This window comes from Pseudophryne corroboree, chromosome 2 (genome assembly GCF_028390025.1).
Source record: "Pseudophryne corroboree isolate aPseCor3 chromosome 2, aPseCor3.hap2, whole genome shotgun sequence".
In the NCBI taxonomy this organism is placed as follows: domain Eukaryota; kingdom Metazoa; phylum Chordata; class Amphibia; order Anura; family Myobatrachidae; genus Pseudophryne; species Pseudophryne corroboree.
In genome coordinates this window covers 496960644-496973372 of record NC_086445.1, presented here as the reverse complement: position 1 = coordinate 496973372, position 12729 = coordinate 496960644, and the positions used below count along the sequence as shown (strand labels likewise).

At 47.4% G+C, this 12729-nt stretch overlaps 1 protein-coding gene across 1 annotated transcript in view; it reads right to left on the bottom strand.

Annotated features, from left to right (window-relative positions):
* TMEM120A (transmembrane protein 120A) overlaps positions 1-12729 on the bottom strand; it is a 145203-nt gene that overhangs the window by 32173 nt on the left and 100301 nt on the right. The window contains exons 6-7 of the mRNA XM_063953974.1: positions 11936-12025; positions 10827-10892 (exon numbers count right to left, since the gene is read on the bottom strand). Of these exons, the coding sequence (XP_063810044.1) occupies positions 10827-10892; positions 11936-12025 (156 nt within the window). The remainder of the gene's footprint in view (positions 1-10826; positions 10893-11935; positions 12026-12729) is intronic.

The window sequence follows — 12729 nt, the reverse complement described above, 5'->3', positions numbered from 1 at the left end:
TTTAAAATGGGCCTTACCGAACCATCCGGTTTTGGTACCACAAACAGGTTGGAATATTAACCCTTGTTTTGCAGTTGAAGTGGAACTGGAACAATGACCTGAGTCTGTACCAGTTTTTGAATTGCTGCCTGTAAAGTCATGCTTGCTTCTGGAGAAGCTGGTAAGCCTGATTTGAAGAATTTGTGAGGTGGGAGTTCCTGAAACTCCAGTCTGTAGCCCTGGGCGATAAGATCTTTGACCCATGGATCCAGGCATGATGTTGCCCATATGTGACTGAAATATCTTAAATCGGGCTCCCACCTGCCTGTCTTCCAGGCAGTGTGATCCACCATCATGATGAAGGCTTTGAGGAAGCAGAACCGGAGGTCTGTTCCTGTGAAACTGCAGTTGCAGGTTTTCTGGGTTTACCTCTATTGCCTTTGAAGGCTGTAGAAGAACCTTTGGATTCACTTTTAAATGTTGCTGTCCGAAAGGACTGCAGAGTTGGAGCAGAGTAGGTTTTCCTAGCTGGGGGTGCTGCGGAAGGAAGATATGTAGACTTACCCGCCGTAGCCTTGGATATCCACGTATCCAGTTCATCTCCAAAAAGGGCTTCACCTGTGAATGGTAGGCTTTCCACGCCTTTCCTGGAATCCACATCCGCAGTCCACTGGCGTAGCCACAAGCCCCTGCGTGCTGCCACTGCCATGGCAGTGGTACGTGCGTTGAGCAAACCAATTTCCTTTATGGCCTCCACCATAAAATTAGCAGAGTCCTGTATATGCTGTAGGAGTAAAATTATCTCCCCCCTGGATAAGGAATTTAACCCATCAATTAGATTACCTGACCATTTTGCAATGGCCCTAGTGATCCATGCACAAGCAATAGTGGGTCTCTGGGCCACCCCAGCAGCTATGTACAGGGGTTTGAGAGTGGTCTCAATTTTGCGGTCAGCCATGTCCTTTAAGGAGGCTGCCCCAGGGACAGGTAAGCCTATCTTACGTGACAACCTAGATACCGATGCGTCAACAATCGGTGGATTTTTCCACTTTTTCCTATCATCCTGAGGAAACAGGAAGGATGTGAGTACAGGTTGAGTATCCCTTATCCAAAATTAAAAATCCCACATTTTTGGGTCCCCTACTGAGATAATGACATATATTTTATATATTATGTGTATATATAGATATATTTTATAGAAAAATAAGATTTTAAACCTACCGGTAAATCTATTTCTCCTAGTCCGTAGAGGATGCTGGGGACTCCGTAAGGACCATGGGGTATAGACGGGCTCCGCAGGAGATAGGGCACCTAAAAAGAACTTTGACTATGGGTGTGCACTGGCTCCTCCCTCTATGCCCCTCCTCCAGACCTCAGTTAGAGAACTGTGCCCAGAGGAGATGGACAATACAAGGCAGGATTTAGCAAGCCAAGGGAAAGATTCATACCAGCCCACACCAATCATACCATGTAACCTGGAACATACATAACCAGTTAACAGTATGAACAAACGACAGTAACGGCCCAAGACCGATGTCAACTGTAACATAACCCTTATGTAAGCAACAACTATATACAAGTCTTGCAGAGTTTCCGCACTGGGACGGGCGCCCAGCATCCTCTACGGACTAGGAGAAATAGATTTACCGGTAGGTTTAAAATCTTATTTTCTCTTACGTCCTAGAGGATGCTGGGGACTCCGTAAGGACCATGGGGTTTATACCAAAGCATCCAATCGGGCGGGAGAGTGCGTATGACTCTGCAACACCGACTGAGCAAACGCTAGGTCCTCATCAGCCAGGGTATCAAACTTGTAGAATTTAGCAAAAGTGTTTGACCCCGACCAAGTCGCCGCTCGGCAAAGTTGTAATGCCGAGACGCCTCGGGCAGCCGCCCAAGAATAGCCCACCTTCCTAGTGGAATGGGCCTTAACCGAATTTGGTACCGGCAATCGAGCCGTAGAGTGAGCCTGCTGAATCGTATTACAGATCCAGCGAGCAATAGTCTGCTTCGAAGCAGGAGCGCCAATCTTATTGGCCGCATACAGGACAAACAGAACCTCTGTTTTCCTAATTCTAGCCGTCCTGGCTACATAAATTTTTAAGGCCCTGACTACGTCCAGGGATCTGGAATCCTCCAGGTCACTTGTAGCCACAGGCACCACAATCGGTTGATTCATATGGAACGAAGAAACCACTTTAGGCAAAAATTGCGGACGTGTCCTCAATTCAGCTCGATCCACATGAAAAATCAAGTAGGGTCTCTTGTGTGACAAAGCCGCCAATTCTGACACTCGCCTTGCTGATGCGAAGGCCAACAACATGACCACCTTCCAGGTAAGAAATTTCAACTCAACCTTGTTAAGAGGTTCAAACCAGTGTGATTTTAGGAACTGCAACACCACGTTCAGGTCCCATGGTGCAACAGGTCTTCCCTCAGAGGAAGAGCCCAGGAATCTCCTGTGAGCATCTCTTGTAGATCCGAGTACCAGGCCCGTCGAGGCCAGTCTGGGACAACGAGTATCGTTCGTACTCTTCTTCGTCTTATGATCCTCAACACTTTTGGGATGAGAGGAGGAGGAGGAAACACGTAGACCGATATGAACACCCACGGTGTTACCAGAGCATCTACTGCTACTGCCTGAGGGTCCCGAGACCTGGCGCAGTACCTCCGAAGTTTTTTGTTGAGGCGTGACGCCATCATGTCTATTTGAGGAGTTCCCCAAAGACGTGGTACGTCTGCAAAGACTTCTTGATGAAGTCCCCACTCTCCTGGATGGAGATCGTGTCTGCTGAGGAAGTCTGCTTCCCAGTTGTCCACTCCCGGAATGAAGACAGCTGACAGAGCGCTTACATGATTTTCCGCCCAGCGAAGGATCCTTGTGGCTTCCGCCATCGCGACTCTGCTTTTTGTCCCGCCTTGGCGGTTCACATGAGCTACTGCTGTGACATTGTCTGATTGAATCAGAACCGGTAGGTTTCGAAGAAAACTCCTTGCTTGTCGAAGGCCGTTGTAAATGGCCCTGAGTTCCAACACATTGATGTGTAGACAGGACTCCTGGTCTGACCAAAAACCCTGAATTTTTTTTTTTTTCCCCCCTGTGTGACCGCTCCCCATCCTCGGAGGCTCGCGTCCGCGGTAACCAGGATCCAATCCTGAATTCCGAACCTGCGACCCTCCAGGAGGTGAGCACTTTGCAACCACCACAGGAGGGACACCCTGGTCCCTGGGGACAGAGTTATTTTCCGATGTAAGTGCAGATGGGACCCGGACCACTTGTCCAGAAGGTCCCATTGAAAAGTCCTTGCATGGAACCTTCCGAAGGGAATGGCCTCATAGGCCGCCACCATTTTCCCCAGAATTCGAGTGCATTGGTGAACTGACACCGTTTTCGGTTTTAGCAGGTCTCTGACCATGTTCTGTATGTCTTGGGCTTTCTCTATTGGGAGGAAGACCTTCATTTGTTCCGTATCCAGTATCATACCTAGGAACAGTAGTCGAGTTGTCGGAATCAACTGTGACTTCGGTAGATTTAGAATCCAACCGTGTTGCTGGAGCACTCTCAGCGAGAGCGCCACACTGCTCAGCAATTTCTCCCTTGATCTCGCTTTTATCAGGAGATCGTCCAAGTATGGGATAATTGTGACTCCATGCTTGCGCAGGACCACCATCATTTCCGCCATTATCTTGGTGAGTCCAAACGGCAACGTCTGAAATTGGTAATGACAATCCTGTACAGCGAATCTCAGGTATCCTGATGGGGGGCATATATGGGGACATGAAGGTACGCATCCTTTATGTCTAGAGACACCATAAACTCCCCCTCCTCCATGTTGGCTATTATCGCTCTGAGAGATTCCATTTTGAATTTGAATCTTTTTATGTACAGGTTTAGGGATTTCAGATTCAAAATAAGTCTGACGAACCGTCCGGTTTCGGGACCACAAATAGGGTTGAGTAGTAACCTCCATTATCACTTGCTGTATACACAGCGTTTGAATTGCAGCTAACACTACATCCCTTTCCGATGTGGAAGCTGGTAGGGCCGATTTGAAAAATCGGCGCGGGGGCACCTCCTCGAATTCCAACTTGTAACCCTGGGAAACTATTTCCAACACCCAGGGATTCAGGTCCGAACTGACCCAGGCCTGACTGAAAAGTCAAAGACGTGCCCCCACCGGTGCGGACTCCCTCAGGGGAGCCCCAGCGTCATGCTGTGGGTTTTGGAGCAGCCGGGGAGGACTTTTGTTCCTGTGCACCTGCCGAAGCAGGTGCTCTCTTGCCTCTGCCCTTACCTCTGGCGAGGAAAGAGGATCCCCGACCTCTTTTGGACTTGTGCGACCGAAAGGACTGCATCTGATAGGGTGTTACTTTCTTTTGCTGTTGGGGAATATATGGTAAAAAATTTGATTTACCTGCTGTAGCTGTGGAAACCAGGTCCGTCAGCCCATCCCCAAACAATACATCACCCTTATAGGGTAGTACAGGTTGAGTATCCCATATCCAAATATTCCGAAATACGGAATATTCCGAAATACGGAATTTTTTGAGTGAGAGTGAGATAGTGGAACCTTGGTTTTCTTATGGCTCAATGTACACAAACTTTGTTTAATACACAAAGTTATTAAAATATTGTATTAAATGACTTTCAGGCTGTGTGTATAAGGTGTATATGAAACATAAATGAGTTGTGTGAATGTAGACATACTTTGTTTAATGCACAAAGTTATAAAAAAAATATTGGCTAAAATGACCTTCAGACTATGCATATAAGGTGTATATGAAACATAAATGCATTCTGTGCTTAGACAAAGGTCCCATCTCCATGATATCTCATTATGGTATGCAATTATTCCAAAGTACGGAAAAATCCGATATCCAAAATACTTCCGGTCCCAAGCATTTTGGATAAGGGATACTCAACCTGTACTTCCATATGTTTCTTGGAATCCGCATCACCCGTCCATTGGCGAGTCCATAAGGATCTTCTCGCTGAGACAGACATGGCATTGGCCCTAGAAGCTAGCAATCCAATGTCCCTTTGAGCATCCCTCATAAATAAGACTGCGTCTTTAATATGGGCTAGAGTTAGGAATATAGTATCCTTATCCATATTATCAAATTGATCTGTCAGCTTATCTGTCCAAGCTGCAATTGCGCTACACACCCATGCCGACACAATTAACGGTCTTAGCATAGCACCCGTATGAGAATAAATACACTTTAAGGTAGTTTCTTGCCTGCGATCTGCAGGGTTCTTAAGGGCTGCTGTGTCAGGAGACGGTAGCGCCACTTTCTTGGACAAGCGCGTCAGGGCCTTGTCCACAGTGGGGGGTGATTCCCAAATCTCCCTGTCCTGCTTAGGGAAAGGGTATGCCATATAAAATTCTTTTGGGGATCTGCGGTCTCTTATCCGGAGTCTCCCAAGCTTTTCCAAAGAATTCATTTAATTCATGAGATGTTGGAAAGTTAATAATCTGTTTCTTTTCCTTAAACATGTGTACCCTTGTGTCGGGGACCGAGGGTTCATCCACAATATGCAACACATCCCTTATTGCCACAATCATACACTGAATGGTTTTAGTCACCCTAGGGTGCAATTTTACTTCGTCATAGTCGACACTGGAATCAGAATCCGTGTCGGTAGTAGTGTCTTGTGTTAAGGGACGCTTTTGAGACCCCGACGGGCCCTGTGAGTCGGTCCAATCCGAGGATTGATCCCCTGATGTCCCCCCTAAATCAGCCTTATCAAGCCTTTTATGTAAAGATGCCACACTTGCATTCAACATATGCCACATGTCCATCCAATCTGGAGTCGGCACAACCGACGGGGACACAACAATAATTTGCTCCACCTCCTCCTTGGAGAAGCCTTCCGCCTCAGACATGTCGACACACACGTACCGACACCCCACACACACAGGGATTAACCTATAAAGGGACAAAACCCCAACCAGGTCCTAAGGAGAGACAGAGAGAGAATATGCCAGTACACACCAGCGCTTAAAAACACTGGAAAAAATATGTCCAGATAGCGCTTTTTTAAATATAATATGCCAATTCCCACTCACTGCGTCGCTAATGTGCCCCCCTCCTCTTTTTTCCAGCCTGTCAAGTTCAGCAGGGGAGAGACCAGGGAGCCAGCGTTTTCCTCATGCAGCTTCTGTGGAGAAAATGGCGCTGGTTAGTGCTGAGGATCAAGCCCCGCCCACCCGACGGCGGGCTTCGGTCCCAGTGATTTTTTAATAAAATGGCGGGGGATCAACGATTTACTGCCTCCGCAGTCTAATCAAACTGTTTTGTGCCAAAATGTGAGGTTTATTGCTGCCCAGGGCGCCCCCCCTGCGCCCTGCACCCTTCAGTGCTGCTCTGTGTGTGTGACTGGGAGCAATGGCGCGCAGCTTACCGCTGCGCGCCTTACCTCATGAAGATCTGATGTCTTCTGCCGCCTAAGATGTCTTCTGCCTTCTCTATCCGGCTTCTATCTTCGGCATCTGTGAGGAGGACGGCGGCGCGGCTCTGGGACGAACCCCAGGTGAGACCTGTGTTCCGACTCCCTCTGGAGCTAATGGTGTCCAGTAGCCTTAGAAGCAGTGCCCAACTTGACAAGCCAGCTCTGCTTCTCTCTCCTCGGTCCCACGATGCAGGGAGCCTGTTGCCAACAGGACTCCCTGAAAATAAAAAAACCTAACAAAATTCTTCTTACACAGAAAACTCTGGAGAGCTCTCTGCAGTGCACCCATTCTCCTCTGGGCACAAGATCTAACTGAGGTCTGGAGGAGGGGCATAGAGGGAGGAGCCAGTGCACACCCATAGTCAAAGTTCTTTTTAGGTGCCCTATCTCCTGCGGAGCCCGTCTATACCCCATGGTCCTTACGGAGTCCCCAGCATCCTCTAGGACGTAAGAGAAATAATATATATGTAAATGTATCACTATCTCAGTAGGGGAACCAAAAATGTGTGATTTATTTTGAATTTTGGATACGGGATACTCAACCTGTATCCTTTTAGGGATCTGAAACTTCTTGTCCGGATTCACTCAAGTTTTTTCAAACAGAGAATTTAACTCCTTTGAAGCAGGGAATGTAGCAGAGGATTTATTTTTTACATTAAAATAAGATTCTTCATCCACCTCCGCCACCTTGTCAGGAATGTGCAGGACTTCTCTAATAGCTTCTATCAGGGCCTGTACTCCTTGTGACAGGGCTGCATCCCCCCCACACGAGTCCACTTGACCCTCCTCCGCATCTTATACGTCAACATCAGTGTCAGCCTGCAGGATTTGGGCCACAGTACGCTTTTGTGGACAACTGGCAGGGGTCTGAGATGCTGGTATGGGAACTGAATCTCTAGTCATCAGGTCCTCCACAGACTCCTTACTATGACCCCCTGGTACCACTGAGGAAACGTGGAGTCTTTGTGGAGGCGCTGTGTTTCTGTGAGCTGCAGAGGGAAAATGGCACTGGTGAGCTGCTGGACCCGCTCATAGTGAAGCCCCACCCCCGTAATGGCGCGCGGTCTTCCCAGTTTTAATATACTGACTGAGGTGTCCGAGAAGCTTAACAGTGGGTTAGAACCCCTGTAAGCTGTTTGCCAGTGTAGGGTAATGTTAAAAAGCTCAGATCGCCCCTCACAGCGGAAACACATACATATACAGCATGTTGTACTGAGCCTGGAGACGCAGCCTGCATGTCAGTGCTGCGCTCTATACCCTGATGTCGCCATTACAGCCGACGACCCGCTAACCGGGACGCCGGCCACCTACTCACCACTCTTCTTACTTCTGGCTCTGTTAGGGGTGGCGGCGTGCTGCGGGACTGTATGCTCGCCGTGGTGGGGCTTGCGAATAGGACCCTCAGGAACTCAGTGTCCTGCCAGCGGGGAACGGGACCATTAACCCCATAGGAGGTTAGGCCATTTCCCCCCTAAGTCCCACGAAGCAGAAAGGTTAGTGCCAACCAGCCCTGTTTGAAAACAACAAACCGAAAATAAATGCATATAAGACTCTTCAGGAGCTTCCCTAAGCGTGACCGGCTACTCCGGGCACATTTTCTATACTGAGTCTGGTAGGAGGGGCATAGAGGGAGGAGCCAGTGCACACTAATGATGTCTTAAAGTACCCAAGGCTCCTAGTGGATCCGTCTATACCCCATGGTACTAATGTGGACCCCAGTATCCTCTAGGACGTAAGAGAAAATGTGAAAAACTCATGTCAACCTAATGACATGTCGCCCTAATGCATGTCGACCAATAGTGGTCGACCTAATGACCGTATCCCTTCTCCACACTATTCAGGTTTGTTAGCAAACCAAAAAAGGACACCAATGGGCAAATCCATGTGCACTGCAGGTGGGGCAGATATAAGATGTGCAGAGAGAGTTAGATTGGTGATGTTGTTTCTGTGCAGGGTAAATACTGGCTGCTTTATTTTTACACTGCAATTTAGATTTCAGTTTGAACACACCCCACCCAAATCTAACTCTCTCTGCACATGTTACATCTGCCCCACCTACAGGGCCGGTTCGAGGGCCCTCGGCGCCACGGGCAGGGAATGGGGGCGTGGCTTAATACAGGGGGCGTGGCCAGTTACGCCCCCTGTACAGTAGAAGCGCCGCTTAAATGCTGAGCGGTGCGCGATGACGTCATCGCGCACCGCACAGCAAAAGGTCCTCTCCACGAAGGGAAACTAGACGCGTAGCATCTAGTTCCCTTCGCGGAGAGGACCTTTGCTGTGCGGTGCGCGATGACGTCATCGCGCACCGCTCAGCAAAGGTCCTCTCCGCTGGGGAAACTAGACGCTACGCATCTAGTTCCCTTCACAGGGGACCACAGCCGGGACAGCCGCAGAGCCGGGGGACACAGCGGGCAGCGGAGGGCACAGCAGTGGCGGATCTTGCCATGGTGCGGCGCCCTCCGGATGGCGCCAGCGCCCTCCGGAAGGCGGCGCCCCGGGCAAAAGTCCTGCTTGCCCGTGGCAAGATCCGCTACTGCCCACCTACAGTGCACATGGATTTGCCCATTAGTGTCCTTTTTTGGTTTGCTAACAACTCTGAATAAAGCCCTAAGGGGGTCACTCCGACCCGTTCGCATGCTGCTTTTTTTCGCTGCAGTGCGAACAGGTCCGAACTGCGCATGCGCTCGGGCGCCAATGCTCAGGCGCATCGTTGCCCGGCGACGGAGCGACCAGATCAGCGGCGAACTCAAGAAGATTGACATCAGGAAAGCGTTCCTGGGTGGCAACTGACCGTTTTCTGGGAGTGGTGAGGAAAACGCAGGCGTGTCCAGGCGTTTGCAGGGCGGGTGTGTGACTTCAATTCCGGGACCTGACAGGCTGAAGTGATCGCAGCGGCTGAGTAAGTGGAGAGCTACTCAGAAACTACACAAAACTTTTTTGCCCAGCTCCCCTGCACATGCCTTCGCACACTTGCTAAGCTAAAATACACTCCCCTATAGGCGGCGACTATCTGATCGCATGGGCTGCAAAAAGTTGCAGCGTGCGATCAACTCGGATTGACCCCCTAAATATGGATATTCAATTGTGTATACAACTCTGCACAGCCCTCAGCTTTGGTAATAAGTCTTCACTCAAGTTAAACCTATGTGTGAACGCCTTGTTACGTCACTTTAGCCGCAAGTGGAGAAGTGCCTGAGCTTTGCAAGACTTGGCATCACCAGCAGTTGCGTACCTTTGGCTCCGGAGCATACAAAACATGCAGGATAGGCCAGTAAAACCATCTACGTCCTCTGCATTAACCCACGTCACTGTAATCTAGGCACTGTGGGTCTTACTCAAATTGTTTGCAAACCCAATGGTTTATGTGCGATGTTTGGGGGCAAAAGACCAGTTCTGTGTATGTGCAGAACAGATCTTGCAATATTGCTCGCAGCCCCCTGTCAGTCCCTGACGAAATCTGGGGGGAGGGTTGTCCACGGTTTGAAGGCATGACGGGTACAGGGTCTGTATCATCCGACGCAGACTTCATGGACCCTGGTGTCCGGATCCTACCGCAAGCCTGCGCAATCCTGAAACCATCGCAAAGCACTCGGATCTCACAAATGCTAACAGGAGGCATCTATCGCCTATAGACGCCTTCTGTTGCATTTGAATTTTAAGGACATAGAATTGCATAGCTGTTTCCTTGCGGCTGTGCAATTCCTTCCTAACATGAATTAGGCCCTATGTACTGTAAACAGATCAATATAAGTGCTCTATGTATAGGTTATTCCTGTAGATGGTGAACACCTAGTCTCAAATCACGCGAAATAGCTTAGTTTGGTGCACCACCGATGTTTTGACTTCTCTGCGCTGTGCAACTCAATATGCTACTTTGTACCAATTTTTTTTGCTACAAAAATACTAATCCTAAATATTATACACTATTATTGATTAAGGGGCTAATTCAGAGATAGTTAATGTATAACTTCAATAGTGTGAGATCTGCACATGTATAAGGTGAGACAGAAAGTAGTGGGGTGCTTCTGTACACATTAGAACAGTGTGGGCACAGACATAAGATTCAACTATGCCACTTTACTGTATTTGGCTACTTTAGCTAATTCACGGTTTGAGGGCATAGTAAAATGAAAGGAGACATTGGATATGGACAGATCTGTCATCTAATGATTGCAAGTCCATAACAGCTACTTTTTATCTCTTACTGGGTGAACACTTACTTACAGTGTATTATCTTAGTGCAAAATTAGAATCTCAGAATAATATATATACTGTGTTGAAGACTTTATATACTAAAAGTGTAGTTACAACTGGAAATGACTGTATGATGGCTGATGTTTGCTATCTAGTCTATGTCATAAGATATTTTGAACAATTCTGTGTAGAAACTCACCAAGTCAGCATGACACCAGAGAGGAAGGTGGAAACATAATGATTCAGGACCCACCAGCCTTTAATTCTGCAAAACAGCACATCAAGAGTTGGAATGGCTTTGAACTTAAAGCTCCCCATCCTCCTATCAACAGAATCAAGAGGTTACTATGTCCTGGGGGGATGGTATCGGGATCCCGGCAGTCATAATACCAACAGCGGCATCACGACGCTTAGGATCCCGACACCTCACAGTTAAGCATTCTATCCCTAATCGCTAACCCTATCCATCCTTTTCAACAGCATTACCCCAACCCTGGCAGGGGGTGCAGCCTAACCGTAACCGTCCCTGGCAGTGCCTAACCGTAACCCCCCTGTCCCTCAGCCTAACCCTAACCTTCCCTGGTGGTGCCAGTGCTGGGATCATGATCCATGTCAGGATTCCAGCGCCGGCATTTCAAATGGTGTCAGGAATTCCGACTTCTGGGATCCCGACCAGATCCTGTCCCGGGCCACTGCTTTCTGACACCAAACCAATGTGTTAGTAATGTAGTTTCTATGCACTATATAATGCCTTTATTTTGTTTGGTGACCAGTAGAGGTGGCTATAACATATATAATGGAAGAAGACAAATGTATCTGAAAAACAAACAAAAACAAAACTAACAACTTGTTATAACTCTGTGTCAAGGTATTATCACATGTCTGATTCTTTGCCCCAGGGTGAAAAAAAGCCTTGCTTTGCTGCGGTGTATACCAATATGACCATATTTTATGATATTTAGGTGATGTCTTTTTACTAGAACCTTTCTCAGTCATAACATCACTGACAAGAGCTTTTCACTTCAGCAAATCAGCTGCTCTACCACTATCCATGTTTTAGCAATAATAACTTCTGTCAGTGTGGTCAAGTTAAATATTATTATAGTTAACCTACAGTATAACTTTATTATTTATATATATTTTTGTATTTAGAGATATATTTAGAGTCTACTCTACTGAGATACAATATAGATACACCTTAGGATCTAGAGAAGGGAGTACAGATACAGTATTCTGAAATTCTGATATGTTTTTACTAATATTGCAAATTAGTTTGGTCATGAAGAGGAAATAATGAAAATGTCATACCTGGAGCCATTGTTAATTAAAATGCTTTCACGAATTGTTAGAGTGCAGTAATACCAAACCAGTAAGAAGTTAAACACAGCATCTGCCACCCTGGAAGATAAATTTAATATTTACTCAACGGAGGAAACAATTTGTGCTTTATTAATATCCTAAATTCCTTGGCCTTGGTCAGTCACTATATACGTGGAATGGACATACTGTAAATTTAAATGAGATCATTGCAGGCTGAGTTTGCAGGATTCATACATGCCGTTCACATTTAAGTGTTTCAATTGCCTTGTTTACCTTAAACGTAAAGCAGAAAATGTCTTGTTTAGCTAATTCTCATCTAGGTATCCTAGCAGCAGTGTCTTAAGAGTGGATGTGTACCTTGTGCAGTGTCCAGTAGTGCCCCCCACCCTGTCATTTTCCCAGTGCGTCCACTATTGCGCCTGTGCACATCTCCGGTAAAGCTGCAGCTGCCGCAGAAAGTCAGTATAAATATGCCAATATATCTTGGCATATAGATTTTAGAGATTAAGGTATAAATGAGTTTAAATATGCAGATTATTAATTGGCTGCTGGATATTCGTTCTGTGATTAGCGTAAGGCCCGTATACACTGTGAAATATTGCTAGTGATATCGCACAGTGATGTCATGCCACAGACGGGCCATGCATGCAGCTTTGGACAATGAGTCCAAATTGAGCTGCTTGCACGGCAGCCGACAGAGGGTCATTAACGAACTAAGGGAGGCGCGCATCGGCCATCGTCAGCAGCATACATACTGGGCAATATAGTAAACAATATCGCTC